Below are 27,218 nucleotides of genomic sequence, written 5' to 3'. Positions count from 1 at the left end.
AGAGATATTTGGAAGCGCTATCATTGACAGCATTTGTGGTGGACTTTGTGCAGCATGGCAAACGCAGCTCAAGAACTCCACCCATCCACCACCGCTGTGGAGAAGGACGACCTGGTGATACCGGTGAGTCCCCAGCCCCACTCCTCGTCAGATGATTTCTATCGATCGCGACTGATTCAAAAATTGCATAGATTATTGATTTCGGTCCATTCTTCTCCGGAACACCATCCGATAAGCATGCCGTCGCACTCTCTATTACCGATGCATTCAAGACATCCGGGTTTCTATACCTAAAAGCACATGGCATCCCACCCTCCGTAGTGTCCCGTGTGTTCGCCTCCTCAGCTAGCTTCTTCGGAAGACCCCAGAGTCAGAAGGACAGCTTAGGTTGGACGACCCCACGGTCGAACCGTGGTTATGTGGCTGTCGGGCGGGAGAAGCTAGCTACTCTCGACGAGACGGAAGAGATCGACACTCGGCGGGGCTCTATACCCGATCTCAAAGAGACCATGGAAATTGGCCGCGAGGGCATCGATGGCCTGCCAAACCAATGGCCAGATCATATCGATGACGAAGGCAAGGATTTCAAAGAGACCATGCTCTCATTTTTTGAGTTGTGCAAGAACTTGCACCGACAAATTATGAGCGCAATCGCCCTGGGCATGAATCTGCCGGAGCACTTTTTTGACGAATTCGTGAATGAAGGAGACAACAACCTGCGTCTGCTACACTACCCTCCTGTACGAAAACAAGCCTTCCAAAATAACCCGAATCAGGTTCGTGCCGGGGAACACAGTGACTATGGGTCCATTACGTTGCTTTTCCAAGATCAGCACGGCGGGCTGCAGGTGCGCACCCCCAAAGGAACGTTCGTGGATGCGACACCTATCGCCGACACTATTGTTGTCAATGCTGGAGACCTGCTGGCGCGTTGGTCCAACGACACCATTAAAAGTACTCGTCACCGAGTCATCGAGCCTCCCAGGCCAGCGGGCCAGGACTCTGAGAATGACCCATCGGAAACATACCCGGCACGATACAGTATCGCATACTTCTGCAATCCCAATAACAACAAGGTGATCGAGGCGCTGCCGGGGACTTGGGGAGATGATATCCAGGTGACCAAGAAATACGCGGAGATCACCGCTGGAGACTACTTGGTTCAACGCTTGACTGCAACCATTTGATCGACAAATTGTCATTTTTCACAGCAGTTTTTGAGCTACTGATACTCACCTCCATCACCACCAGCCGATCACTCGTTTTTGAATTGCATAGTTAGCTTTCTGCATCTGAGGAATATGTCTTGGTTGTTATTTCAACAATCTATCTGTATCTATGTCGTTCGAGATCAACGGTTTATACCTACAAGCTTGTTGAAAGTCCATCTTGTAGTTTCTCAATAAGTGGCCGGCACCGATGCAGTACGGCCACCATCGGTAAGCATCATGGCACCATTGATATAGCCACCAGAGGCACTGGACATCCAGATGATCAGACCAGCAAAGTCTTCCTCACTTCCGCTACGAGTCAGGGGAATCAAAGAGGCCGGGTGTGAGCCATCCGAGACCCCGCCGCCCGCGACTCCTCCGTCCTTGAAGATCTGGTCGGCCATGTCGGAATGATACAATCCAGGGGCGATGCCATTGACACGGATGTGGTAGGGTAAAAGATTGGTCGACAATGCCTTGACCAGATGGGTCACGGCAGCCTTAGACACGTTATAGGCATAACTGAAAGGCACCTTGCGGTTGAAGCCCGCAATGGAGCTTGTGATAATCACCTGAGCAGTCGGTGCAGACATGACGCCAACTTGCGCAGCAGGCCGTCTCTTGTTGGCGGCCTCAAGAAGGGGCAGAAACGCCAAAGCAGTGTAGTATGCTCCCGTCACATTCACATCCATGACCTTGGTGAACTCCTCCATCGGGATGGAAAACAACGCGTCGCGGACCTCGGATAGAGACGGTACGGATCCGTCCGACTTCGGAGTCTCGCGCATCTTCGGACCCATGATGCCACTGTTGGCGAACAGGATATCCACATGGGTTGTATGTGCCGCGACGGCGGAGTACGCTGACTCCAGGGACTCTTTCGAAGTTACGTCGCATTGAACCGGGATGACGATACCGGACGGCGCCTGGGTGGCAGTTTCGCGAAGGGCGTCTTCACGGCGGCCGAGGACGAAGACTTTGGAGGCACCGTTGATGGCCAGGGCGCGGGCCATGATGCGGCCCAGTCCTGAGTTTCACATTTAGCCGCAGTTCACGCGAGCGATGGGTCTTCATGCTTACCGCTGCCTCCACCGGTGATCACCGCGACCCGGCCCTGAACCGAGAACAAATTTGAGGCCTGAAGGTTCGACATAATGTGCTAGTTGAGTGGCGTGTGAATATTACAACGAGCAGTGAGAAAATGAGAGGCGTGGATGAGAACTCTTCCCCGCAACCGTGATATCGTCATTCATCACCCCCACACTTGATCGGCGCTTTGACGGTGGATACCCCATTGTCCTCCCCCTTCACCGTCTTTATGAACTGAATCAACGCTGTTATTTTCAGAAGCGGACCAATTGCAGCAGATTTCTCGTGAGAACGGCCAACTCCGCATGTTCCAAACATTCCATGTGTTTTTGCGTCCGAAGCTCTGAGTATCATGCATCGGCCAGAAATCCGAACGAGGGAGAAGAATTGGGGGAATCCCGATGTCAAGATACCCCAATTCCCGTGTCCTTGCTGTGGGCCTCGGGTCTCACGCCGACCACAACTGAAATCCCATTGGCTCTTTGCCGCTTCATCTCATCCTTGCTCATGGAATCATCATTTGTTCATGGGCGATGGCGGAGAGGATTCCCTTCTCAAATGTCATGGTCTTTCCGTTACGAACCGTGGGTGATATCCCACGTACCTGCAATGACCCACGTTTAACGAGAGGAGTGAAAACAATTGTTCAGCGTAAAGAAGACATTGTATCGAGGCAGATCGTACGACGAATTTGTGTGACGACAAGACGATCTCGGTTCTTGATCGGCAAGCCTATCGATACGCAGCGATCTACTTGATAGCGCGAGAGCGGCTCCACACCACGATCAGTAGGCTCGGTCCATTCAATATCCGAGCCCTGAAACAGGCTTCTTCAACAATATCCGCAAGGTTCCGCAAGAACCAGGGCCTATTCTTCTCACGCCATGCTCGAAGGTGCCGTCTAAGCGGAGGAAATGCATGACAGTATTGCGGGCACTCCAACCTCATTGACCAATGGCGCAAATGACGTCTTCTGCAAGTATTGAAGATCGATGGAAGAACTCAAGGGAAAAAGCTTCCTGGAGCTGCCCACGCCGTCCCTTTTGCCGTATCGGAATGCCGTCCGCGCTAGCGTTGTTGATGACCGGAGCCTGACCTCAATCATCACCGTTGCTCACCTTCGCCATGGCGGAAGTCGCGCGACGCATTCGGCATTTCGAAATGCCGCTGGCTTCATGAAGATCGCCGTGATGCATCAATCGGCCGAATCGAGCTCACGCCATGCTGTGCCGTCCTTGAAACAGTGGATTCTTGCTGTTTCCATGCTCTAGGAGCTGTTTCGAGAATTTCGATTGGGCCTCGAAACCGGCTTGACTGGATCGATGAAGACTTGCGTCAGTCCTTGATTCGGTCATGCGTGACGAGCACTGACGTCTGGAACTACATATATGCTCTAGATAATTGTCGCGCTTGTCCAGGAAATTATGACTTTTACATTCTCCCTCTCTCTTGCCTTCCATTCTATAGCCAGAGGAGCTTTAAAGAGAGGATAACTGTGCAACTTCGTGGTGATGATGTGGGAAAGTCTCTTGATGCTGAGCGCGTTGGGCTCGCTGCCTTTCATCTCTGCATCTCCATTGGAGGTCCGCCAGGACTCGCCCTCGATGTCGATGTCGGTGACTACTATTTTCGGACCACCCACTCATAGCTTTCACACTTCCCAGCCACATACTCCGTTCTCTGGAACCCCATCGACTACTGGAGCTCTGACTGCCACCTCGATCGGAAAGGGTATTACCGAGGCAGCCAGCATTGCTCCGGCGGAAACCACCTACCATGGTGATGGCAAGCTTCACAATCCTGAACCTGCTCCGTACGTTCCAGCGGGAGGAGTCGGCACCAATGGATCGATCCCTGTTTATAATGCCAAGAGCGACTTCGACTACGAATCTTTGGTATGTATCTTGTTACAGTTCGTGCCCTATGATGCTGTCGATATTGACTATTACCGCTAGGCTCTTGCTCTGTACCAGGAATGGATTGAGCTGGACCTGTTCAATGATGGCCTGAGACGCTTTTCGGCCGAGGACTTCACGGCGGCCGGTCTTAACCAAGCTGACCGTGAACTCATTGCATTCATGGCTCAGCAAGAGGTTGGACACGCGACCCTGATTAGTAACATGCTCGGTGCCCAGGCCCCTCAGCAGTGCCAGTACAACTACCCTTACACCAATGTTCGGGAGTACCTCGACTTTTGTCAGAAGTTGACCCGCTTCGGCGAGTCCGGTGTGTATGGCTTCCTGTCTCACTTGAATTCGCGGGAGGCTGCTACCCTCCTCACTCAATCTATCACCACGGAGGCACGTCAGCAGATGATCTTCCGTCAGTTCGAGGGTCTCTTCCCCATGCCTGTGTGGTTTGAGGTCGGTGTGCCGCAGTCCTGGGCATGGACTCTACTGGCTCCGTATATCAGCTCGTGCCCTAGCAACCAGACTCGACTGGTGTGGCAGAACTTCCCTGGTCTGACAATCCTCAACCAGCCTAGCCTTTTCACAGGTGGTAATAGCAGCAATGCCACCGCCTCTGCTATGAACAACACCCTGGGAGCTGGCACGAATGTCGCAAAGTTCAGTTCGGGCTCGGGTTCAGACTCTTCCGGTGTGAACGGCACCTACGGATCTCTTGTCACCCCCCAAAACTACACTCGTCTCTCGTTCCCCGGCCGTCAGGTTGCACTGCAGTGGGACAACCCAGGCCAGCTGGTCGGCCCCAACAACAGCTATGTGACATCGACTTCGGCCGGTAGCCCCAAGTACGTTGCATGGGTATCGCAGTTGAACGTGACCTACACGCCTTTGAATGTTTCCGGTAACCGTGGCTCCACTATCCAGCCCGACATGGAGACTTACGAAGGCGACCCGGCTATCAATGGCACCATGTTCATCGCCATCACCGACTCCAACCCATTCTTGACCCCGTTCAACATTAGCATGATCAACCCGCATGTCGTTGCTGGTCCTGCGTTGTACCAGGCTGGATAAAGCGGTCCGAGAGTTGGACAAGATTAGATAGACAAGATTAGAAAAGGAAGGAGAAGTTTCTGGTGCAGGTGAAATTTAATGAGAGCCTGGAGATATAGCGTGGAATAAGAACACGGATTGTTGTCTTTTTTTCGAGTAAATGATGATCTTGATGTTTACCTACTTAGTTCTGTAGCGCGGATTCCGACCCGCTGAACCTTAATCCCGACTTATCGCCGAGACCCTGGTCCGCAGCTTTTTGCTATCCGCCAGCTCATCCACATCCCCAATCCGCCGCCTGCCCCATCCCGGGTACTCCAAACATGGATGCTCCTCGAAATCGAAAGCAGCGCCGTGCTGCCGCTGCAGCTTCCACGGCCCCCGAACTCGAGATTCCCCTCGCAACCCCACCACGCGGCCAGCCTCCAAAGAAGACCGGCGAGCGAACATTATACGACATCATCGCGGAGCGTCAGAATGAGCTCTTGGGGCAACAAGCTGTCTCCCAGGCTGCATTGGACGCGACAATTGACAAAGCACAGTCCTCACAACCAAAGGGGACGCGGTTCGTGACCGTCGACGCGTCCGGGCAAGTCGTGGACGCCGGTGAAATCGACCAAGTCCCAATGAACATGGGCTCACGAAAGATCCCCAAGGAAGCCACACAATTGGCAGAAGACGAACCAAACAGACCACTTCCTCCATTCATCGACACAGTTCTTCTCTCCATGCCCCTGACAACCCTTCACCTCACTCTCGCCTATCTCGCCGCCCACCAATATGCCGAGTCTATCGACCTCCCACGCCTCCTCAAAGAATCAATCACAATCACGTTCCCACTTTTAACATTCCTAATCCACTTCGCCCACGGCCACATCGTCAGATTCAGACTAAGCGGAAATCTAAGCTTCCTCGCCCCGCAGCCCGTCGCCATCCTCCCGCTCACTCGCGACAAGTTCACATTCTCGTTTCTCCGCCGCCTAGTCTTCCCGCCCAGTCTCCGGACAATCGTGTTCCTTCCGCCGGCGTTGTTGCTCGGTGCTCACCTTATCGCCATCACGAATGGAGAACCGTATTACGCCGTTATGAAGAAGGCGCCAGCCTTTGGGACGATGTGGATTTGGTGCATTTTGGAGATGTCGTTCGGGCCCGCTGTTATTGGGGCTTTGGGCCCGTTGGCTTGGGGGGTTTGGTGGATGGGGTATGGCATTTTCTAAGTATTTGTTTCTCGAATACAAGACATGTTCTTGCCATTTTGAAAAGCCAAACTTTATCACCCATCTATTGGATACAGTGAAAATTTTAGAAGAGAGAGAGGTGTGTTTATTCCATAATATGTGTACAAAATTTGCCCATTGACTATGCCGCAAAGTTGGAGGTCCAACACTCAGAAATAATGTCCCCGTACTTTCGCATCAGTGATTGAAAAGCAACGCCAGCCGTCTGAGACCCGCCAACGGTTGCATCCAGAGAAAGAAGTCCTTTCATTAGGACGTCAATTTGATGTGCCCATACCTCTCGGTCAGGACCCCACGCAGTGCCAGCTGCTTCGTCATCGTAGGATTCAAAAATATTCAATTGAATAGCGTGTTCCACAGCTTTTTCCAAGGCAGTAGCCATTAAACTCGGAGTAACATGGTAGGCGATGAGAGGGACCTGGGCACTTAACCCATTTTGAAGGTTGAATGCCTCGTCGATGGGCAAGTGGTGTACACACTCGATGGTTTGAGCAATAGATGCCGTTGCATCATGTCGATAGGCTTGCATTTTGGAAACAACGTCTGAGATAGAGTTGTCCGCAAGAGGTTGGAGTACTTCGGCGAAAATGAGGACACCAAGGTCCCAGAAGGCCATAAGAGAAACTGCCAGTTGCTGTTATTGAAAGAATATAATAGAGTCAAAAGTAAAGCTACTTACCTGAAGCAATCCTCGATGAAATAGAAAGGCTGTGGAACTTTTCTCTGCAGCTGTTCAGAAATTGCCTAAAAGCCTCATCAAATTTTCCAATGGCGGCCAGCGTTTCGATAATTGACTCGAAAATGTCCGAGTTGGGATCAAAGTTGCTATCGGGTAGTTTATGCAGAGAGATTTTCACTTTGATAATCTGTCTCCAAATGCTAAATGCCTCTGCAGATGCCTTTCGACAGATGATTGGAACGCTCAAGTCTAGCTCTCTGAGATTGTCATAAATGGGATGCGTTGGAGTCGAGCCGTCGCTTGTAAATGCTACTTAATGTCAGTTTTCCCTTGTTGCTGTAAGCTATCATGGAATTTCGTGGAGCCAATTTACCATTTGAATGAACAAAAGGGTCGGGCAGTTTGCATTGGTGATCGCCAAGGAGGGCGGCTCCAGTATCACGAAGGTACCCGCACCAGCGGACAAGACTCAAACTGGCTTCTGTGAGGGCTGCATACTTCGAAAAAGGCCCCAGTGTTGTACAATATTGCTTCACAAGCCCGTCCAGATCACGAAGCTTTTGCAAACCCGTATCAAGAAATTTATGAGCTATAGCATGTGACTGGGCCGATTTTGGAATAACGATGCCGTTGAACATCAGGCACGCAAAGACGACGCGGAACGAGCGAACAGAGTGAGCGTCATTGATTGATGACCGTGCTCGAAACCATGCATCAGTGTAAACATCTAACGACGTATTCCTTGCTGCTTGTGCTCCATCCGAGCTGCCGTTTGGTAACCACTGCAGCGCAAATGCTCGGAACGTTGAATTCAAGGCTGCATCCGACTTCATTCGCTCAGCTGGGCTCAATCGGTTGCCGTAGAAGTCACCAAAATGATCCAAGAAACGAGCACATCCCAGCAGCGTCATCTTGAAGTCGTCATCCGGCGTAGGAATAATTGCATGCGTCATTGCTTCTCCCGAGTCTTGATTATAGTCCACTGAAGCATTAGCGGACATCTGTGGTGACAAAATCGGAGATTCCACGATTGTTCCATCCGTCAAGGCATTCATAACTGCGGGCAATGATTTCTGGGAGCTCTCTGGGCTGCTATTTTCTATCTGATAGCGACTCCCCGTCGCGTATAGATTGCAATCGTAGTCAAGAAATCTGGTCGCAGAACCTGTCACGATAGTATCGAATATCCGAATAAGACGTTCATCTAAGATCCCGGCATTCATTTTCGAGTTTAATAGGTAGACCGGACTGTGTATGGTGCTCCCGAAGATAGCATCTGCTCTGTATGAAAATGACTGCTTCGCGTGCGAGCGATCTGGCAGAAGAGAAATTCGACGTTCATTCCCGGCTTCGGATGTTGCCGATGATCCTGAACGATATACCGTATGTTGAGTTGTACTGGTTTCGCCGGTAAAGGGAGAGACGAAACTGTCGCCGAAGCAATTGTCGATATCCAGGTTGAGCCATGAACCAAGTTCGTCTTGCCCGTCCATGGAGCCAGCTTGAGGTGTGTACTCCAGAAGATCCGCAAAAGTATCGGATGTTGCTTTTTGTAAATATGTATCATTTTGATCCGCAATTTGATTGGATCTTGGCGGATTACGCCGTTGTCTCTTTCTGGGCCTCGAGCTCTGCTGGGATGCAGCAAAGTCGAAGGTGCATGTATGACCTAGACGTCTGCAATGTGTGCAGGCGCCACTTGCATCCCGTAAACCATCTTGTGGGAAGAAGCAACGTCGCTTGGAGCGTCGGCAAGGGTCGCAGCTGGAGTTCTGTCGCCGCTGTGGCTGCGGGGAGGACCTCAACACCACTTCAGCAGTGAGGTGGCTGGACATCAGATACCATCGGACCACGCCAGCTCAGGGCAACTGATTCAAGGAATGTGTGGATTTAGAGGCGTTTGATATGTGTCTTGTTCTGGAATGCTCGGGACTTGTAGAAATACTTGGGCTGCGTCGGAAGTCTCGCCAGATTACAGGTCACTACACCTAGGCCGAAAGCTCGCTACACCTAGCCCCACTTTTCTTTTCTGAGCTCACTGCACCCATCTCGCATTCCTACTTACTAATCATTGTATGCCATGGTAACAAGGTATTTTACCTACATACTGTATTTGTTTTGGCTTGTTTTCTATTCCTCACTATCACTACTATCACTATGGCGAATAGTAATCAACCTATCTGGAAGGACTATAAGTATCGGATGATCCATGATCTTATACGTTTTGACCCTACACCTGAACCGACCGACGACGCCTTTGAATTCGGGGAGCAGGGTGATCTCCAAGATCGTCACGCATCGATTCCAGACCCAAACGACGTAAATATATATCTGCATTGACAACATACAACTCTTCACCAACTAGTTTCTAACTATTTCTCTAGCACCTTGACCCTCTTCCAATGCCCTTAATAGATCGATTAATATATGCTATATCAGCAGCATTTATTGAGCATATGGCCTTGCTACCTAAGTATCCACAAACGCATAACGCTGGGTACGTATACGTGGTGAACCTCGAAAATATTAAGCCCCACTAGGCGAAAGACACACTTAAATCGGTAGGGGTCGCCTTTAAACTAGTTATTAACTAGTTACTAACTAGATAGCTAGTATAGATCCAGTACTCATTTAAAGGCAAAGGTGCAACATTAAACGTTTTTAATATATATCTTAGCTACCTAATAGAGAAAAAACGATATATATACTCTAGTATTAAGCGCTACGAGTTCCTTAACCTAGAGCTTACTAGAATAGGTCATCTTTACGTGGATAAGGCGCTTTTCACTAAGATCGCTTAAGCTAGGCGACGGATAGAGTATACTAAGGATTTTAGGCTACTTTAGCGCGTAAGTATAGCGTAGGTAAACTAATTAAGAACTAGTTAAAGACTAGTTCTACGCTATAATCGATATTACTAATACTTTACTAGTCTATACTATATAATCTAGGGGAAGTTTACTACAGAGAGAGCTTATAAAGCGTAAACTAAAAGTTATCGGCCTACCTTTAGTATATACGATAAGTAGGTAAGCTCGCTCATTTTACGAATACTAATACTAAACTATTTATTAACTAGTTACTAGAATATTAGTAGTGTTACTAGCTATTATATTAGGTATTTCAACGTAACCTAGGAGAATCATAAAAAGCATTTCCATCAGTCTCTAGTTACGAAAGAGAACTCGATAGATATACCGCTTCTTAAGAGTCTCTTAAGTACCACCTTTAAAGCAAGCTCGAAAATATACGGTGTTATCGAGCTATAGAACTCTTAAAGGACAAGATACGGCAAGAACTAGTTATCAACTACTATATAGCTAGTTTCTAACTAGTAATAGGAATAATCCATCCTTAGGGCTAAGGCTCTATCCAAGATCATAGCACGTACAACGTCGTTTTCTATACCTTTATTCTATACGATATAAGGTCTCACCTATATACTATCTTCTACTTACGTAGGGTCTATAATCATCCACCGCCACCACCTACGAAAGCTCTATAGTTAATTACAAGCGAAGTTCTTAATATTATTTATAGGAATATAAACCTAGACCTAACACTAAGTGAGTATAATAAAATATAACTAGTTAATAACTAGTTATTAACTAAATTTTAAGGCACATTTCTTCGAAGTCCTACGCTCCGCGAATTCTGCGAGAAAAAGCAATATCTTACGCTATCTTAGATTTACTCTAGCTTCGCTAAAAGTGATAAAATTGCAGCTATAATTTAGAAACAGCGAGCGTTACACTACCTATTAGGAAAAAATCTAGCTAGTGTCCGTTATTAAGTTCGAGTTAATCCAGCATTAAAGGTATAGTATTAACTAATTTACTACTAGATTGAAACTAGTTTCTAACTAGTTCTACTTAGCAATACGTCCGCGAAACCTACCACACTACCTATAAGATATATATCTTTTATACATTCTATATATAGATGGTATTTCTCGCATCTCTTAACGCTATTAAAGTTAATATATCTTATAAATAAGTGAAAGGGGTGATAAACGAGGTCATTTTTGCTACGATACTACTAGACTATAGAAAGAGTACGTAAAAGTCTATTTAACTAGTCTTTAATTACTTATTAACTAGTTCTCTAGTTATAACACTATTCCGTGTCTTCACGGACTAGGAAAACCCTACGGTATATAAGTTCATCTTTCAACGAGTGTTTAAACTAGTATCCTAGGCTATTCAAAGACCCATTAAGTTCTTTTCCATTCATAGTGAAGGTATCAAGGCTATAGTTAGTGATATATATCTAAATTAGATATATAGTGAGTTATTATTCTAACTAGTTATAAATTACTCTCTAACTAGTTATAACTAATTAAGGTTTAGGAGATTTCCTCTAAGACCAAGACCCCTATAGACGTCCTCGAAACTAGTAGCTAACTTATATTATAATATTCTATACTATCCATTTTATACGAACGGTAGTCAAGATATACCCTAATAGGCTAAATGGCTCTTATATTAATGCCCGCCGACGCTTAACTAATCTACTTTCCTATTAATCCTTAAGCGATTATCACACGTTGCTTAACTTAATTATAGGTAAGTAAAAATATTAACTAGTTAAATACTAGTTACTAACTAGTTATCTAGACCACGACCTAAACCTACGAGGCTAGGTTCAGTATAAGAGACATCCAGTAATTACTGCTAGTTTATATTAGGCTTACTTAGGTATAAACCCTAAATTCTTTTAGAGATTTCGGCCTTATATAAATGCTATTAAGCAAAGCTATTAGAAATCGTACTTTCTCGGGGTTTACGATACTCTTTTAGGTGCAGTGATAAAGTAAGTTCAATATAACTAGTTAGAAACTAGCCTCTAACTAGTTATAAGGTCACGATTCCTTAATCAGCGAGACATTAATCAATTCTCTATTCAAGAGAGATTTAGTATCTATTATAGCTATCACGCTAATAATATAGAGACTCGTTTTAGTAATAGTATACAGCGCGAAGAGCGGAAAAGACTAAAAGCGAAAAAAGAGCAGAACGATCGAGACAAAGCGCAAAAGGACCAAGATAATATCGACGATTAGATTCTCTAGGAGGCCTCCTCTTTAGGTTTTATCGTTAGTCGGTATAGGTCAAAGACACCGAGAGGGTTAAGATCTAGAGTATCTACGCTAAATCGCTCTCAAAGTCGTTCTCAGTACGTGCCCTTAACTAGTTACCTACTAGTTGCTAACTAATTTATAGAACCCCCGCAAGCCCTAAGCCAAGCGGATTCAATCCCCGTCGCACTGCTACGGTAAATGCGTCTAATAACGATCAATATACTGAGCTTAAAAGCCTTGAGCTTAAGCGAAGGCACCAAGAGATAGAGGATGATATAGAGGAACGGCGATTAAGGAGGGAAAAGTTGGAATTAGAAAATCAGAAACTGAAAGTAGAGCTAGAGCTTTTAAAGAGTGGTAGAGAACTAGTTAATAACTAGTCTATTGTCTTAGTTGTCTCTCGGAATCACATTGCATAGTGAAATAATGTAAAGGGTAAGGTATAGTAAATTGAAGAAAAAATTAGTGGATAGAGAATGTAAGGTAATGTAAGGCGAAAAGCTTTGCAACAGAAAGTGAAATTTTGTTTGTAGGTGTTTGCATACCGTCACGTGCCTAGGTGCAGCGACCTCCGACCCTAGGTGCACTGACCTGTAGTCACAAGTCTCGCGGGTATTCATCATTGGTGCCTTGTTGCCTGATTATTTAGCACACTCGTTTCTCAGGCGCCGTCCCAGTTCTAACTAACCATTTAGTTACTCTATTTACACCAGCTCGGGCACTCTGACAGATCGATTAACGGTTAACTTCATTGGCTGAGTGCTAAACATGCAGATGTATGCTCAAGTGGGTTAAATAATCGATCACTCTATCTACACTTTGTATTCTAGCCCAATCGACCTTCCATCGACCTCGTTTAGTTTAAGTTTCGTAATATCAAAGTCATGCAGAAGTCGCACCTAAAAGACTTAGTACCTTCAAGTTCACAAAAGGCCGGTCAGCTTACATTGACGGGGGTGATCGGTGGATAGCCCTCCTCCGGAAGACGGATGAAGCAACTGCTTCCACACTCGCTGCAGAATTGGTGCTTCACCTTACGCTCAGCAAAGCGATAATCCTTCAACACATCCTCTCCCTTTTCAATCTTAAAGTCTTTGGTGAACGGGTACACGAGCAAGTAGCCGTTTTTCGTGCAGATGGAGCAGTTGCAGTTATTGGTTGGGTACTCGTTCAGGGGCGGGGATAGCGTGAAGGTAAACCGCACAGCTCCGCAATGACAATTGCCGGAGTGGGAGCTGCTCTCGCCAGTTGGAGTTGGTGGAAATGGCATACTGGATCCGGATGGGACTCTTCTTGCGCACAAGGTACTTGCTGAGGGTTCAAGGCCTTTTTAAGGGACGCGCTTACGCCAAGCCTGGTCATTCAACGGCGCACATGTGCCCCGCGCGAGGCTGGCGGTCGAAACCGACTTCTTCCAATCGGTGCTTTTACACCCGCTATTTATGGCCGACAGCCTTGCGTCCGATGGCTCACCGTGAGTCTTAGTGGGCCAGAAATTTGGGAAGCCTGATGTGATTGGTTTTGAAACATGATGGAACGCGTGATCTATGGATCTAGAAGTCGAGATTCTCAAACGAACGATGTACACAAATGCCATTCCTCTAAACATCTTCTCCTGCCGCGCGACGAACACAACCGACGATGAAGTCTGGGTTACTCAGGAATGGCGAGTGGCCCTCATCGCATCGTTCAACGGTGAAAGCCCCCTCCCCTTGGGAGATCATTCTCTCCTGGTAGGAGACCGGTAAAGCCAAATCATTCCGGGTGACGATGTATGTGCTAGGGATTTCATGGAAGGCTGTATAGGTGACGGGCACCGTCAAAGGTCCCGCGGGGAATGAACCGAGCAGTTCGACCGCTTCATCGACGTCTTTAGGATCGCACCGATTGTAGAAGATATCACGGATGCCAACTTTGTCAAGCAGCATTGCTCCGTCCTGGAGACGGTCAGCTTCCACTGTCATCCAACATCTTTGCGAAAATTGCCAATAAACCTACCTCTGTAAACTTCATTGCCCCATACTTCTTCTGCAATTCCTGGCGGTGTCGCTCAATCTCCTCTTCCTCGGGAGTCACTGGCGTGATCTGGGCCACGTGTGTCTTGCCTTCAGGCAGTGCCATTGCGCACATGTAGACCAGTCTAACGACGCCATTCTTCAAACCTTCCTTTTCGCGGGCCTTCTTGCCCAGTCCCTTGACAGCCTCAGACATGGAAATGCCACCAAACGAGTGGGCGAGTGTAAGGACGTCCTGCCCAGCATCAAGGTATTCCACAATCACTTTGCGAATTGCTTGCGCATCTTGTTCCCAGGTTTGGTGAGGCGGGCTAGAATCAACAGATGGAAGTGTCACGCCGACAGCCTCATAGTCGAGTTTGGTGAGTCTGTCAATAAGATGTTGGAAGTGCTTGGGGCGATGCCAAGCGCCGGGCACGATAACGATCACTGGCTTGGCCATCTGGATGTTCACAAAGGAATATAGGATGTGACACTTGTGAGAGATTGAGTGTTATTAGAATACAAAAAGAAAAAGAAAAAGAAAAAGAAACGAAGCCCATTTAAATACTTGGGCGGCTCCGTCCACAGTTCCTGAATTAATCCGCTCTCATTGGCCAATGCCAGCATCGGCTCCGACGCCATCGGTTCCGCCGCGCAGGTCCACCTCCATCGATCTATGACATTCGTTTTGCGAAGACAAGGTCTGAGCATGTGAAATAAAAGGAGATAGTCAAGGAAAATATGCCTCTGGCCATGCATAGTTGTCGCACTTGAAACAGCGAGTCTTTTCACAGTCAAAGACCAACCAGTTCATTCAAAATGGCGGCAGGTTCAAGCCCAACCCCTCGACTGTCAATTTGAAGGAGTCATTCCTTGAGGAACTTTCCGCAACGTCCATGTCAAGCTTACCGCGCTCGCAATCCTCCACATCAATCTCGTGGATTAAGAGTCCGTCCTTCTCAGGAGCCTCATTGACCCCTGATGCGTCAAGAGGATCATCATGAGATGTTTCCCAGAATGGACCCGCGAGGACTTCACCCAGAGGACCAACAATGCAAGATCATCCTCGAGAAGTGTACTTCTTTCCTTCCTCTGTATATGTGTCAGCTATCACAGTTCATAGGATCATCCAATAAAAATTATTTTCGGAGCTTCGTACCTTCAGACACACTCTCACCATGATGAGTGATCCAAGCGGGAAGTTCAATGTATTACACACTGGTTGGCTGACAATACAAACGTACGGCCCTCTCCACCGATAGTCCGCCTGAGAGGCAGCCAAGTGTCTCGACTCTCCGCAGTGGATGTAAGATAGATGTTCACATTTCGCGAATACAGACTGTGCTGGAGCAGGGGCATGAAGTTCTCCCAACAGATAGCAGCAGCAATGGTGAGCTTGACACCATCAATCTCGGTGGTTACAGCCTGGAGACTGGACGGTGAGCCCTGGCCCCAAATAAGACGCTCAAATGCAGCCTGTGTCGGTTTTTAAGATTTAGCAAGCCCTGTTGAACGCGTGTTTTAGGGCAAACACATGACTTGCCGGCATGGCCTTCCATCTCTTTCCAAGAACACCAGACGACGGGTCGACGTAAATAGCGGAGCAGTACAAAGTATCGCTGGCCTTCTCAATCAACACGGTAACGATGAAAACACCCGTTTCTCGAGAAACCTGTTCGAGAAACTCTCTTGTGCCATCGCCACGACAATCAGATCCCTTAGCCACTGGAAGCGTGCGGTCAATCCAGTCATCACCAGCTCCGGCAGGCGTATCGCCGAGATCCACCGCCGACTTGAAGTACTGCAGGAATTGTTCCCGGCCATGGGGAGTGCGGGCGCCCACTGCAGTTCCACAATCACAAGTACGAGGGTATCCACCAAGATAGGTCTCTGGTAATAGCAGAAGCTTTACACCTTGGGAAGCGGCATGTTGGGTAACTTGCTTGAGTGCGGCGAGGGTGGACTCCACGGAGGAGCGAGTCCGCTTTTGTGCCACGGCAGCCTTTAACTTCTGGGTCATTTCATTTAGGGTTGAACATTCGAGAGATGGTTAAAGTCATGCAATATTGGATCATGGTGAGCGAAGACGAAGGGTGCGTATTTCATCGCACAATTTTACAAAGCCTAAGCCGTCAGATTAGACAATTTGCAAGGTTCTACTATTCCAACACACCTGAGAGGTAACGATGTCGTTCTGAGATACTCGAGGCTTTAGAAGTAGACTGACAGAGTGGACCTAAATCATTCTTACGTTAGTTTCGTGCGGCAGCCTATAAGCCTTCTGACGAGCCATTATCACGATGAAGTCCTTCCATCTGTCCCACCGGCCGGTGGTTGATCTTAAATGCTTGCGAGTCCTCCATGCCTTATACCATCCGGAAAAGATGTCGACGTGTAGGAACGGGTGTCGCGGGTTGACCCTTTCCAAGTAGATTTGGACGAGCGTATCTTCAACATGAGAATGAAGATCAATCTGGTGACTGGGATGGAGGACCGTTTCTGAGATTGGAAAAGACACATTGCTCTCGTGCCTCGCATCACTCCGCTGAGGAGCGATGCCACAGGGGGTTTTATTGGTAAGTGTAGCCAATACACCGATCAAGAGACCTGAATGACTGTAGTGGTTCTAAATGAATTGGCGAGGTATTTGAAGCTATGCCATGGAGTGGTGAGGGAAAGGCGATGGCCGCCACTTCACACGTAGGGACGATGAGAGACTGTGTATCCAGAACCTCAGAGGCTCTTTGGTCGCCATGAGATGTGTCTTCTTGCTCGGAATGAGCCTGCTCCAATACGTCATCAGAGTCCAGGGCCGAATCATTATGCAAATGATGATTTCTCGGTTCACATGCCACTCGAGACTCGAGATCTGCGATCTTCTTCTGCAGAGATCGAATATACCTACCAATAGAAATTAACAAAAAAGCGTGAAGAAAAAGTAGATTACCCACTCGGGGTTCACCTGAGATTTACGCGTGATACACTCAGTTGCAACACATTCTATCGATGTCGTGAGTTGATGTATCATATGCAAGCATGGTGGATCGATGCACCTTTAACCGCACTAGTACAATTATCGCATGGTCTTTTGTCACTGCACTGGAAGGATCTGAGCTCTTGCAATTAAACTCCCCAAAAATTAGATGGGCTTACCCTCTGTTTTCGTGAGCGGCATCTTCGACAGGCCAATACTTTTTGCCTCTTTGCCGGGGAAGCGGTACTTTCTGTCGAGTGCATGGTGCATGAGTCTTCGGACTTTCAGGTCCGACATCGGGTAGAAATGTGCGATCTATACCCGGTCGTGCGTGTGACCTTACAACCATCGTCGTCTGGACCAGTGCTGACCTATTGTACCGAGATGTCGGGATTCCCCGGATATAATTTATCTGTTATGAGCATTCTATTCTACATAAACGAGAGCATTGTAACACAATGGGTTTGTATGCGCATAAATTTCTCTGAGGCCTCCACGGACGCGTCGGAGAGGAGCCAAAGGCCATCTTACCCATTGTCTTCGCCATTGGGGTGCCATAGCTTCCAACTCTGATTTAACTGAATATCTTAGAAGAATTTTCCTATTGCTATATTACAGTTTGAGGGGGGAAGCACGCTGGAGAAAAGAACAGTAAACCCCACATGGAAAGCCTTTGGTAACGAGTCCAGGGCGGCCTACTTCCTCCAACCGAAGAGCACCACAGGGTGGCGTTTGCGATTACCTTCCTTAGCTTGTCAGCATACTCTATTCCGGAGTTTCCCCTCAATTGGCACATCTAGAATGAAGAAATTTTCCAAAAAGTATGCAAGTACTCCGAATCACTTTGGAGAACATCTCCACGGGAAAAGCCAAAACGACTTGGCGCTAAGAAAAACAAAATTTAAATTTTAGAAAAAGCCTTGATTAGAGTGCTTCTAGCCACGAATAGAGTTTAACCAAGACCGTCGGTGAGAATGCGGTGAGAGCAAAGGCAAGTACAGGAAACCCCGCTCCCCGTCTGGCAGCAAGGTCCAAAACCCAGATCGGCCCACAGTTCATGCGTTCTTACCCCTCTTCAAGGCCTCGGGCCTCAGGCTGGATGCCCACGCGAGACGCCCCGCCCGTCCCAGCGCCTAAGGATTCCGAAGCTGCAGGCGACTGCATTAGCTCAAAATTGGGACGGCAGGGCCGGCAGTTCTCTGGGTGTGGAGAGGGCTGGGCAAATTCCATGGGTCCCAGCCGCTGATCGCTGAGACTCGGCGGTAGACCGACACTTGACACCTGTCAACTTATGAGCCCTTGTTATTTTTGCCGACTGCGACTTGCTTTTGCCCTATAATGGGATCGATCCTCTGTTAATTTCCCGCGAGTGAGTGCATAAGCGAGGAACGAGCCCGGGCCGAGCCAGTGATCGAACAGGGTGCAGGGATGAACAATCCTGGTCGCACGGAAGGCCCATAGCGGGGCCAATAACCGGCTTCTTGGAATGCGTGGGAAGGTCCGGGGGCTATGCAGGTCCATTCACGAATAGTATAGTACCTGCGCGGACAGTCGGTGTACATGACAAATCCTTTTTTAAAAAAAAATAGAAAAGAAAAAAACTTTTTTAACGTAAAACAAACAAATTAATGTCAACTCGATCTTCGATTTGCCCGGAGATGAAACTTGCCGAGGTCGAATTGGGAATGATATAATGGACAAAATTATCAAGGCTCGCTTTGGGGAAACAAAAAAGGTCATATATTCGTGAATTCCAGACTTGCCTTCGCATAATGTGCAATGTGAAGGGCCTATGTGCATATGGGGTATGAGCCGTATCGAATAATCATAAAAAAAAATCAAAATCGCAGAATTGCCTCTCATGCCGGTTGTCGAAGTAGAGGTAGAGGAAGTGATGGAAAGATGCCGGTCGAGACCAAATTAAACGATTCGTAAGCGTAGCGCGCGAATGCGCCGAGGCATACCACGACCCCAAAACGCCATGTATACCTGAAAAGAACGCCGAAACCCTTCTACCCAAAATGTCCTGATAAGCCTCCCGAATATCAAAAAAGGAAAAAAAAAACTCCTGAGGGTGCGGCTCATACTGTGACTCGGCCCTCGGGCGCGACTCCCAGTGGGACGTCGGCACTAGACGGGAGGGATCGTCCCGGGTGACTCTTTCCTTCCAGTCCGGATAAAAGCGACGCGACCATTTCTCGGTAGGAGTTCATCTGTGATAGCTTGAAGCGTTGGATCTTGCCGCTGGCGGTTCGTGGGATTTCTTCGACGAAGAGGATGCCGCCGTCGATGGCTTTGTAACTTGCGAGGCGTTGGCGGGCGTATTTGTAAACTTCGTCGGCCGTAACTCGGGGAACTGTGTTATCGCGGGAGCGCACGATGAATGCGCGGGGCACTTCGCCGGTGCCGTCCTTCAGGTTCATACCAGTAACGGCAGCATCGCTGATTCCAGGGTGTTGGAGCAACACGGCCTCGATTTCAGCGGGTGCGACCTGCCATCTGTAGAGATGTTAGAGTGAGGCTTGATGATTCAACCAAGTTGACTGGAAAAGTGAGATACGTACCCTCGTACTTTGATGAGTTCCTTGGTCCGTCCTACAATGAAATAAAAGCCGTTCTTCACATAAGCGACATCACCGGTTCGGAACCATCCTTGTGCATCCTTGGCGTCATTGCGGCCCTTGTATGCCATGAGCAGACCGGGACCACGCACGTACATCTCGCCTGCACGCTCGTCATTTTGGACGACCTTGCCCTCGTGGTCAACCAGGCGAACCTCGTATCCCTTCAGACAAGTACCGATACTGCCGGGGTTCCCGCGTTGGCCATATCGAGTCTGGAAGATGACCCCCACCTCGGTCATGCCCCACAGTTGGCAAGCATACGCCATGGGCGAAAGCCGCTCCCGAAATTGAGTGAGGGACATGCCATCGATGGGAGCCCCAGCCACACCCACATAGCGCAACGACGTCAGATACTCCGCAACCGGCAGAGCACATCGGTTAATGGAGTGAATAATAGCCGGCACCAGGTAGGTCTCGGAGATCTGGAACTGGTGGATCGTAGCCAAAAATTGGGTGATTTCGAAGCGCTCCAGCACAAACAATGGGTGGCCATAGCGCACTGGGAACAAGTGGGTCCAAAGAGCACCGAAAAGATGAAACATGGGCAGCGACATCAGTCGGCTAGTTGGGTACGGCACATCGTAATGGATCGTGCGGTGGTGCGACACGATCGCATGGTGGGACAGAATAGCTGCCTTGGGCAGACCGCCGGTACCACTAGTCGAGAACATGGCCGCGGGAGTATTTTGTGCCATCACCGGGTCGGTGAACATGAGCCAGTCACTTTCACCATAGCAGAGCAGGTGAGCCAGGTTCAGCTGCGTATCTCCCAGAGTGAGGAACTCCGCTCCGGCCGGGAACCCTAGTTCGTACCACAGGAAAAGCTGGGCGCAGTAGTCAATTGCCCGCTCATCTACAAGGCACACCTGGCCCGGATGTATACCCCGGGCAGTGGCAACCTCCAACACCGTCGGCAATGCATCTCGGGTTGTAAGGATCATTTTGGGCTCGGCGAGCCCAACGATATGATCCAATTCCTGCGGGTGGCTCTTCGGGTTGGAGCCCATGTACACGCCGCCAGCGCCGATAATACCAAAGAAGAGGGCAGGGTATAGGATCTATGAAACCAGTCCGCGTCAGCATTTCCGAATTATTTCGGGCCAGTCCGAATCGATGGGGACCAACTGACACTGTTCCCCAAATGCACCAGCACGCAATCCCCTTGCTGGATATTATTCGCCTTGAAGCCTGCGATCAGAGTCCGGACTAATTGCCGGAACTGGGCGGCTGTGAATGAACGCGAGGGATCTTCGGCATCGATAAACAGTGGTTGATATTGATTGTACGGTGTCGGCCCGCAAAAGGTGAAGGTCAACAAGTCGGTGTACAGATCTTCATCGTGGAGGAGAGGGTCTATGGTGCTGGGCACCGTCATGGATGGATTCCAAGATCCCATGGTAGGGACGTGGGAGCAAAATGGGATAAAAAGCCGTATAGAAGTATGGAACGGAAGAGTTAAGGGCAGTATAGGTGATGGAAGGGGAAGGATCGGGTCAAGGGAGAACGAGATCCCTGCGCCGAGGGTGTTATATAGGGAAATTGGAGGGGAGTCCGTTTTATCATTCTACGCTGAAACCCCATCTAGACAATTTGAATTCCTGAAGCACGATGCGAGCTGATTTGGAATACCTGCTTAGGTAACGGCGCTAGGCCAGGCTCCACTGTTCCTTTCAATCAGCCCGATTGGCACCGATAACACCGGAAATGGCAATATCTGATCTATGGATCTAGACGTCGACAAAAGCACCTTTTCATCCAGTTTCCAAACCCCGGTGATCCGCAAGCAGATTGCAGTCCAAGTGCATGTGTCATGGACGGCATGACGTGGTGATAGAGAGAAGTGGTTCACGGACGCGCTCCATCGAACCGGTTCAAGAGCAAAAAAGCGCTAAAATACTAGCGTCGAATGCGGGGAACAACTAGCGGCAACCTCTTCGATGATTGATCACAGCTCAACCACAAGCTCGGATCACAACGACGGCCATCAATCACGGTGAATCGGATCGACACCTGATCGCCTACGCTCTTCTCCATAACCTAATCCCCATTTTTGTGGCGAATCATTACCGCTTCTCTACTGAAGTAAATCAACCGTCGATCTCGATGTGTCGGTGACCAGCCCCAATTGGTCCCAACACTTTACGTTGGATCTCCACGAGCTGAGATCTCCGAACAAGGGATGTTCTGACCGGTGGCTCCCGCTCAATTTGATGATGTAGACGTGCTAACCACGGTCGACGCTCGTCCCTCATCCGCCAATCGCCTGTCAATTGTCTCCCCCCGGATGCCCCAAGCTTGTCACGCCTGCCTGATGTCCCGTCATGACAGCCATTCCCCTCTTTTGATCATGGCTCCGATCTCCGACGGTCTCACCCGCTCCCTTCCAATTGAGCTTGCTGCATATCCCGGCCAGCATGTCCCGGACTGGCGGGGCACGATAAACCACTCATCGACCTACCCACCCTCCCTCGTTGCCGTGTGACACCCCCGATTCCTGTCGCGCGCGGACGAGCCAGCCAGCCCTAGATCTCGATCGACCAGTGCCAACTAGACGCCACGCACATTCAGTACCATTCCCTCTGTTCTGGGCGCTGATGTAGAGACTGCAGCCGGCTCCACTCTTTTCCTCGGGGTTCACGCACCCCTCTCCATGAGTGTAAAATACACTGCTTCTGGAGGCGCCCCATACCCCACCGCAAGTAATGATCGGCTGCACAGTGCTGAAAAAAAAAATATGAAATAAAAAATAAAGAAATTAAAGAAAACGAGCACACACAGAGAGCGCAGGAACAGGAGCTGCAAGGTAAAATCGCCGCCACATTCAGGTACACCTCCCATTGTTCTTCGTCGGTGGCGCTTTTCCAGCTGCTGGCTCGGTATTGTTTGTCTCCGGTTCAGTTGTCGGTGACATCCTTTTGGCTCCGATGGCCCGGTATTGGAAGTCTCTAGTCCCCATTAGTGTGCATCGTTGGGTTCCATGTAACCAGCCTCGGTCGATCTCCTCCGGCCACGCTTCCCTGCAAGATGGCCCGATAGGAAGCCTGGTCCTAGTGGCGACTTGCAGTGGCATGGTCGAGAAAATATTCCTCGGGTCGCTGGCCGCGGTCGACGATCGTTTGGAGCTGGCCCGGTGATTGGGTTACAGGTCAACGAACGACTTCCCGGTCTATCCCGTCTCCATGAATCGGTGTGCCCACCTGTCCACCGCATGCGCTATCTGTTACCGCGGCTTTGTGGCCCCATTGAGTCTCCATTCGGGCGCCATGGCCCTTTGAGGACGGCCATTCGGAGCTGAAAGTAAGGGTGGAGGAGGTCGAGCCGGTGATCTCATTGGCAACGATTGCCTCTCGCTAGACTTCCGGGATTCTGGCCCGCCATGGTAGTGTCATTCACCCCTCAAAACTTTAGTTGAGAAAACGGGTCTTCAGGTAGCCAAAGGAAACGGGCAACAGCCAAGCTGTGACCGGCCAAAATGCTTTCCGCTTTGGGCAGTGTGATGAGAGCCGTGGTGCGCGAATTCGGAAAGAGTTCCTGCGGTGGAATCAAGAAAGTGGCAGGGAAGGAGTAACGAGTCAGATCAAAGTCAGATCCATGGTGGAGACACAATGGACCGAACGGGGAGCCCGTGCTTGGTGGTTGGAGATGCCTTCGTCCTCGTCACTCAAAACCACATGCCTGGCCCCATGAAGCTCTCTATCCCGGTCAGGTTCCCAACCTACTTTGCCCGTTCAGTCCTCTTTTGAACTCTCCTCCTGCAAGACCATCAACCATGTCGGTCTCGGAGAAAGATCCTATAACCAAATCCGCGTCCGTAACCCATACCAATATGGTCTCTCACTCTCACAAGCCCAGCGAGGCTACCCTCGTCGATGGCGAAACTTCCATTGAGAGAATACTCAAGCCAGCTCCTGTGGCACGAGTGGTCTCTCACTCTGCAAGGCCAAGTGAAGTTACTCTCATCGATGGCGAATTCCCATTTTTGTTCGAAAAGACGGTGGCGGAGAAGACATCGCCCGGTCTCGACTATCACGGACAGGTCGACCTCGAGGCCCAAACGCCTCTACCAGAGCCCAAGCGATTAGCTTGGCTGCGGTATGCCATCATGACCATTTATAGACGGCTGTTTAGTCTTGTTTTCCTGGCCAACGTTGGCGTATTTGTGTATGTGATGGTCTCCAACCGCAAGCTCACTGCTTTGGTAAATGCGACTGCCGCCAATCTGCTGGCTTGCGGTCTGGCCCGCCAGCCTCTTGTGGTGAACACGATCTTCCGAGTCGTACTCTCAGTGCCAAGGTCAGCACCGTACGCTCTGCGCAAATGGTTGTCCAAGGTGTATCACTATGGTGGCGTGCATAGCGGCTGCGGTATCACGGCCCTGGTGTGGTACATTGGCTTTGTCGGTCTGATGTCGCAACAGTACTGGTCACCGTCAGCTGCCATCAAATTCTCAGCCGCGCCCGTCACCGTCGCTTACATCATTCTTGTTCTGTTGATGACGATCGCCGTTGTGGCACACCCCACGTTCCGCATGAAGTGGCATGATTATTTCGAACTCACCCACCGTTTTCTCGGGTGGCTTGTCATTGGACTGTTTGTAGTTCTTTTGATGCTCTTTGCCCATGAGATCAGCCGAGCAGAGAACCAATCGTTGGGTCGCTTCATCGTCGAGCTTCCAGCCTTTTGGTTTTTGATGGTCACGGTTGCGGCCATTGTTCACCCGTGGTTGCTGCTGCGGAAAGTCGCGGTGCGGGCCGAGACCCTTTCGACCCACGCGGTACGCCTGCATTTCGACCACACCACCACCACCTTTGGCAAGGGCATCTCCCTGTCGAAGCACCCGCTGCGAGACTGGCATGGATTTGCCACTTTCCCCGACCCTACTCCGGCGGGTGAGAATGGAAAGCCAACGTTCTCGTGTTTGATATCCAAGGCCGGCGACTGGACCACCGAGATAATCAAGAACCCTCCCACACATGTGTATAAGCGTGGAGTGCTGATCTATGGCTTCGCATATGCCATGAGGGTCTTCAAGCGCGTGGTCGTGGTCACGACGGGGTCAGGCATCGGGCCATGTCTCTCGTTCTTGGGCGACGACAACCGACCAGCCCTCCGCGTTCTCTGGCAGACGCGGGCGCCGCTCAAGACATACGGTCAGGGTGTGTTAGACCTCGTGCACCGGATGGATGCCAACCCAATCATCATGGACACCAACCTGATGGGACGCGTCGACATGGTGCCCATCGTGCAGCGGCAGGTCCAGGAGTTCGATGCGGAAGCGGTGTGCGTGATAAGTAACCCTGTGCTGACAGCGAGGATTGTGTATGAGCTCGAGTCACGAGGGATCCCGGCGTTTGGTCCGATTTTCGATTCCTGATTTCTTTGCTCCCGCTTGCTTCCATCTGTGCATTTTTAGCCATAGATCCTTTTCTAGCGTTCTGGAGTACGTGTTTGTGTATATACCTTGATACCAGATTTGGGCGATGCTTGTTCTTTAGATTTCACCTCGGGAGTTCAGTCAAAAAGTTCGTTTCAGGGGCTCATGCCTTTTTCGTTGTTCAGGGGTTTCAAGGTTAGAGGGTTGCTGTTTCCACATAAAGTCTAAAGGGATTTGGAATACGCCCGAGGGCGCTAAGGCAACCCTCGTGCTCGTTAGGCAACCAATGCAAACAAAGAGAGACCCGCAAATCAACGCAGGATATGTGATGCTCCGTACATAGAATTCCAAATCAATCGGGTCCACCCTTGGTGGGGTTGCTCTATCATTGGTCGCGGGCAAGCGCCCAGGAGGTACATTTGTATCAGAGTATAAAGAAGGCGTCGTAATGGACGTTGGCGGGGTTCCATCGTGGAGTTTGTGGTTTGTGGGAAGAAATAGTAAGAAACACGCAAAAGCCTTGTGGTCAGCCTTACCATCATAATCTCCCAAGCTAGGTAGGGATCTATTGTCGTTGGCCCCGAGGGCCACCCTTGGTCATCCGAGGTCTGCCGATTGGTTTTTACCCAACTATTGTCCGTATGGACAGGAAGATGCAAGCAGCCTGCTGGTTGCCTATTTGTGGGTACTTTGCATAAATGGTTGCCTCACGAATAGTTGAGAGGAAACATACTGAGGCGGGGTTCTTCACGTCCAAGGTGTTGGTGGGGGGGACAACCAGTTGTTGGGTTATATGCCGATTCCATTTATACATAGTAAATTGCCGGTATTGACACCCCATACATGACATAACCCCTTTATAATATTGAATTTTCTAGGAACGGACCCACGTTTTTGGTTTTTCCTATATAAAACGACCATTTCCTACATTTTCAGACTCCTTGTCTCTGCCCTTCTCAGTGTTATCTCCTGTTGGATTTTCACTCATTGTGGTAGTTTGCGCTCTTTCTGTTGAAGTTTGAGAAAGCCAAGTACTAGCTGAGGGTTGTAGATTGCTCGTAAGGTTAGGGCGGACGGGTAGTCGTGACGCTACGTAATCGGTTACTTGAGTCCCTGTCAGGACTTTAATCAGGAAAACTATTTGTCCGGAACGGCGAATAGTGACCGAACTCTCTGGCAGACACATCAGGCCTCCGAATGTCGATGCTCTGTCTCCTGACACCCTAGTCGAACACAATTATGAATACCAGGGGTATATAATAAAGATAACTTCTTCTGCCTCGCCTCAACTACAACCTCCTGCTTCATCCCTAATCCATATCAATGAACATAGCAACCTATGCCCACCATGGCTACCAATGACCTCGCATACTCTGTTGATCAAGAAATTGCTGAATTCTTCGAGAAGAATGCAGCGACTCGCTCAGCCTGTGACAATTTTGCGAGGGAGCAGAGATTGCGCCATTTGGCTTGAACCTTTACTCTCACCAGCGACTGATAAGTAAAATCCATCTCAGGAATGGCTGGGTCCGGCATGACGATTATGTCACTTTGGAGGATATATTTTGGACCACGTTCAGCAAGGAAGCTGGAGGGTTGGGAAATGAGACAATCAGAGCCATCAAAGTAGCAAGAATTGTGGGACTACTGCTATCGCGTGGCTTCCCAAGTCGTCTCGCGTATATGCCGGAGCCAGTACCTATTCAGGACGATGCAAGTGGAGCATATAACATGCGTGATCTGGATGGGCTGTTAATTAATCCAGCTACAAGGTTTACGGATTTAGGATAGACTATGGGTACCAGGATAGAAAAAATGGGGATAAGAGATCCAATGACCAATAAAGGAGGTCAATGCCAGAACAAATTCAAGAACACCGGCCACAGCGAGAGCGGCTTGAAGATCGTCGACATTTTCCAATTTAGCAAGAGGCTTCTCCGCATTTCAGATAGAAAGGATGCCGGTAGACGATAAAATGGGATTCATACAGAG

At 49.3% G+C, this 27,218-nt stretch overlaps 8 protein-coding genes across 8 annotated transcripts; 4 read left to right on the top strand and 4 right to left on the bottom strand.

The window, feature by feature from the left end:
• Positions 1 to 54: 54 nt before the first annotated feature.
• N7498_000880 (isopenicillin N synthase family dioxygenase) lies at positions 55 to 1,187 on the top strand (the record flags this gene model as incomplete). The annotated part of the gene is made up of 2 exons (XM_058447943.1): positions 55 to 123; positions 192 to 1,187. 2 exons carry the CDS (start codon positions 55 to 57, stop codon positions 1,185 to 1,187), a joined length of 1,065 nt encoding a protein of 354 aa, XP_058313354.1.
• Positions 1,188 to 1,399: 212 nt separating this feature from the next.
• On the bottom strand, positions 1,400 to 2,364 carry N7498_000879 (SDR family NAD(P)-dependent oxidoreductase; the record flags this gene model as incomplete). Its single annotated transcript, XM_058447942.1, has 2 exons — positions 1,400 to 2,238; positions 2,292 to 2,364. 2 exons carry the CDS (start codon positions 2,362 to 2,364, stop codon positions 1,400 to 1,402), a joined length of 912 nt encoding a protein of 303 aa, XP_058313353.1.
• A 1,450-nt stretch (positions 2,365 to 3,814) lies between these two features.
• On the top strand, positions 3,815 to 5,281 carry N7498_000878 (ferritin-like domain-containing protein; the record flags this gene model as incomplete). Its single annotated transcript, XM_058447941.1, has 2 exons — positions 3,815 to 4,195; positions 4,256 to 5,281. The coding sequence occupies 2 exons, from the start codon at positions 3,815 to 3,817 to the stop codon at positions 5,279 to 5,281; spliced, it is 1,407 nt and encodes a 468-aa protein (XP_058313352.1).
• A 302-nt stretch (positions 5,282 to 5,583) lies between these two features.
• N7498_000877 (uncharacterized protein) lies at positions 5,584 to 6,477 on the top strand (the record flags this gene model as incomplete). Its single annotated transcript, XM_058447940.1, has 1 exon — positions 5,584 to 6,477. The coding sequence occupies one exon, from the start codon at positions 5,584 to 5,586 to the stop codon at positions 6,475 to 6,477; it is 894 nt and encodes a 297-aa protein (XP_058313351.1).
• A 142-nt stretch (positions 6,478 to 6,619) lies between these two features.
• On the bottom strand, positions 6,620 to 14,714 carry N7498_000876 (uncharacterized protein; the record flags this gene model as incomplete). Its single annotated transcript, XM_058447939.1, has 5 exons — positions 6,620 to 7,122; positions 7,178 to 7,486; positions 7,551 to 8,958; positions 13,889 to 14,194; positions 14,256 to 14,714. The coding sequence occupies 5 exons, from the start codon at positions 14,712 to 14,714 to the stop codon at positions 6,620 to 6,622; spliced, it is 2,985 nt and encodes a 994-aa protein (XP_058313350.1).
• A 354-nt stretch (positions 14,715 to 15,068) lies between these two features.
• Positions 15,069 to 16,274, bottom strand: N7498_000875 (Nitrilase; the record flags this gene model as incomplete). Its single annotated transcript, XM_058447938.1, has 3 exons — positions 15,069 to 15,286; positions 15,499 to 15,730; positions 15,789 to 16,274. 3 exons carry the CDS (start codon positions 16,272 to 16,274, stop codon positions 15,069 to 15,071), a joined length of 936 nt encoding a protein of 311 aa, XP_058313349.1.
• A 3,035-nt stretch (positions 16,275 to 19,309) lies between these two features.
• On the bottom strand, positions 19,310 to 21,248 carry afeA (adenylate-forming enzyme AfeA; the record flags this gene model as incomplete). The annotated part of the gene is made up of 3 exons (XM_058447937.1): positions 19,310 to 19,727; positions 19,793 to 20,910; positions 20,982 to 21,248. The coding sequence occupies 3 exons, from the start codon at positions 21,246 to 21,248 to the stop codon at positions 19,310 to 19,312; spliced, it is 1,803 nt and encodes a 600-aa protein (XP_058313348.1).
• A 2,373-nt stretch (positions 21,249 to 23,621) lies between these two features.
• On the top strand, positions 23,622 to 25,226 carry N7498_000873 (integral membrane protein TmpA; the record flags this gene model as incomplete). The annotated part of the gene is made up of 1 exon (XM_058447936.1): positions 23,622 to 25,226. One exon carries the CDS (start codon positions 23,622 to 23,624, stop codon positions 25,224 to 25,226), a length of 1,605 nt encoding a protein of 534 aa, XP_058313347.1.
• Positions 25,227 to 27,218: the final 1,992 nt, after the last annotated feature.

The sequence above is a fragment of the Penicillium cinerascens genome (genome assembly GCF_028974065.1).
Source record: "Penicillium cinerascens strain IBT 15544 chromosome Unknown contig_16_segment0_segment0, whole genome shotgun sequence".
Taxonomy (NCBI): domain Eukaryota; kingdom Fungi; phylum Ascomycota; class Eurotiomycetes; order Eurotiales; family Aspergillaceae; genus Penicillium; species Penicillium cinerascens.
This window is presented reverse-complemented; position numbering and strand designations above follow the sequence as displayed.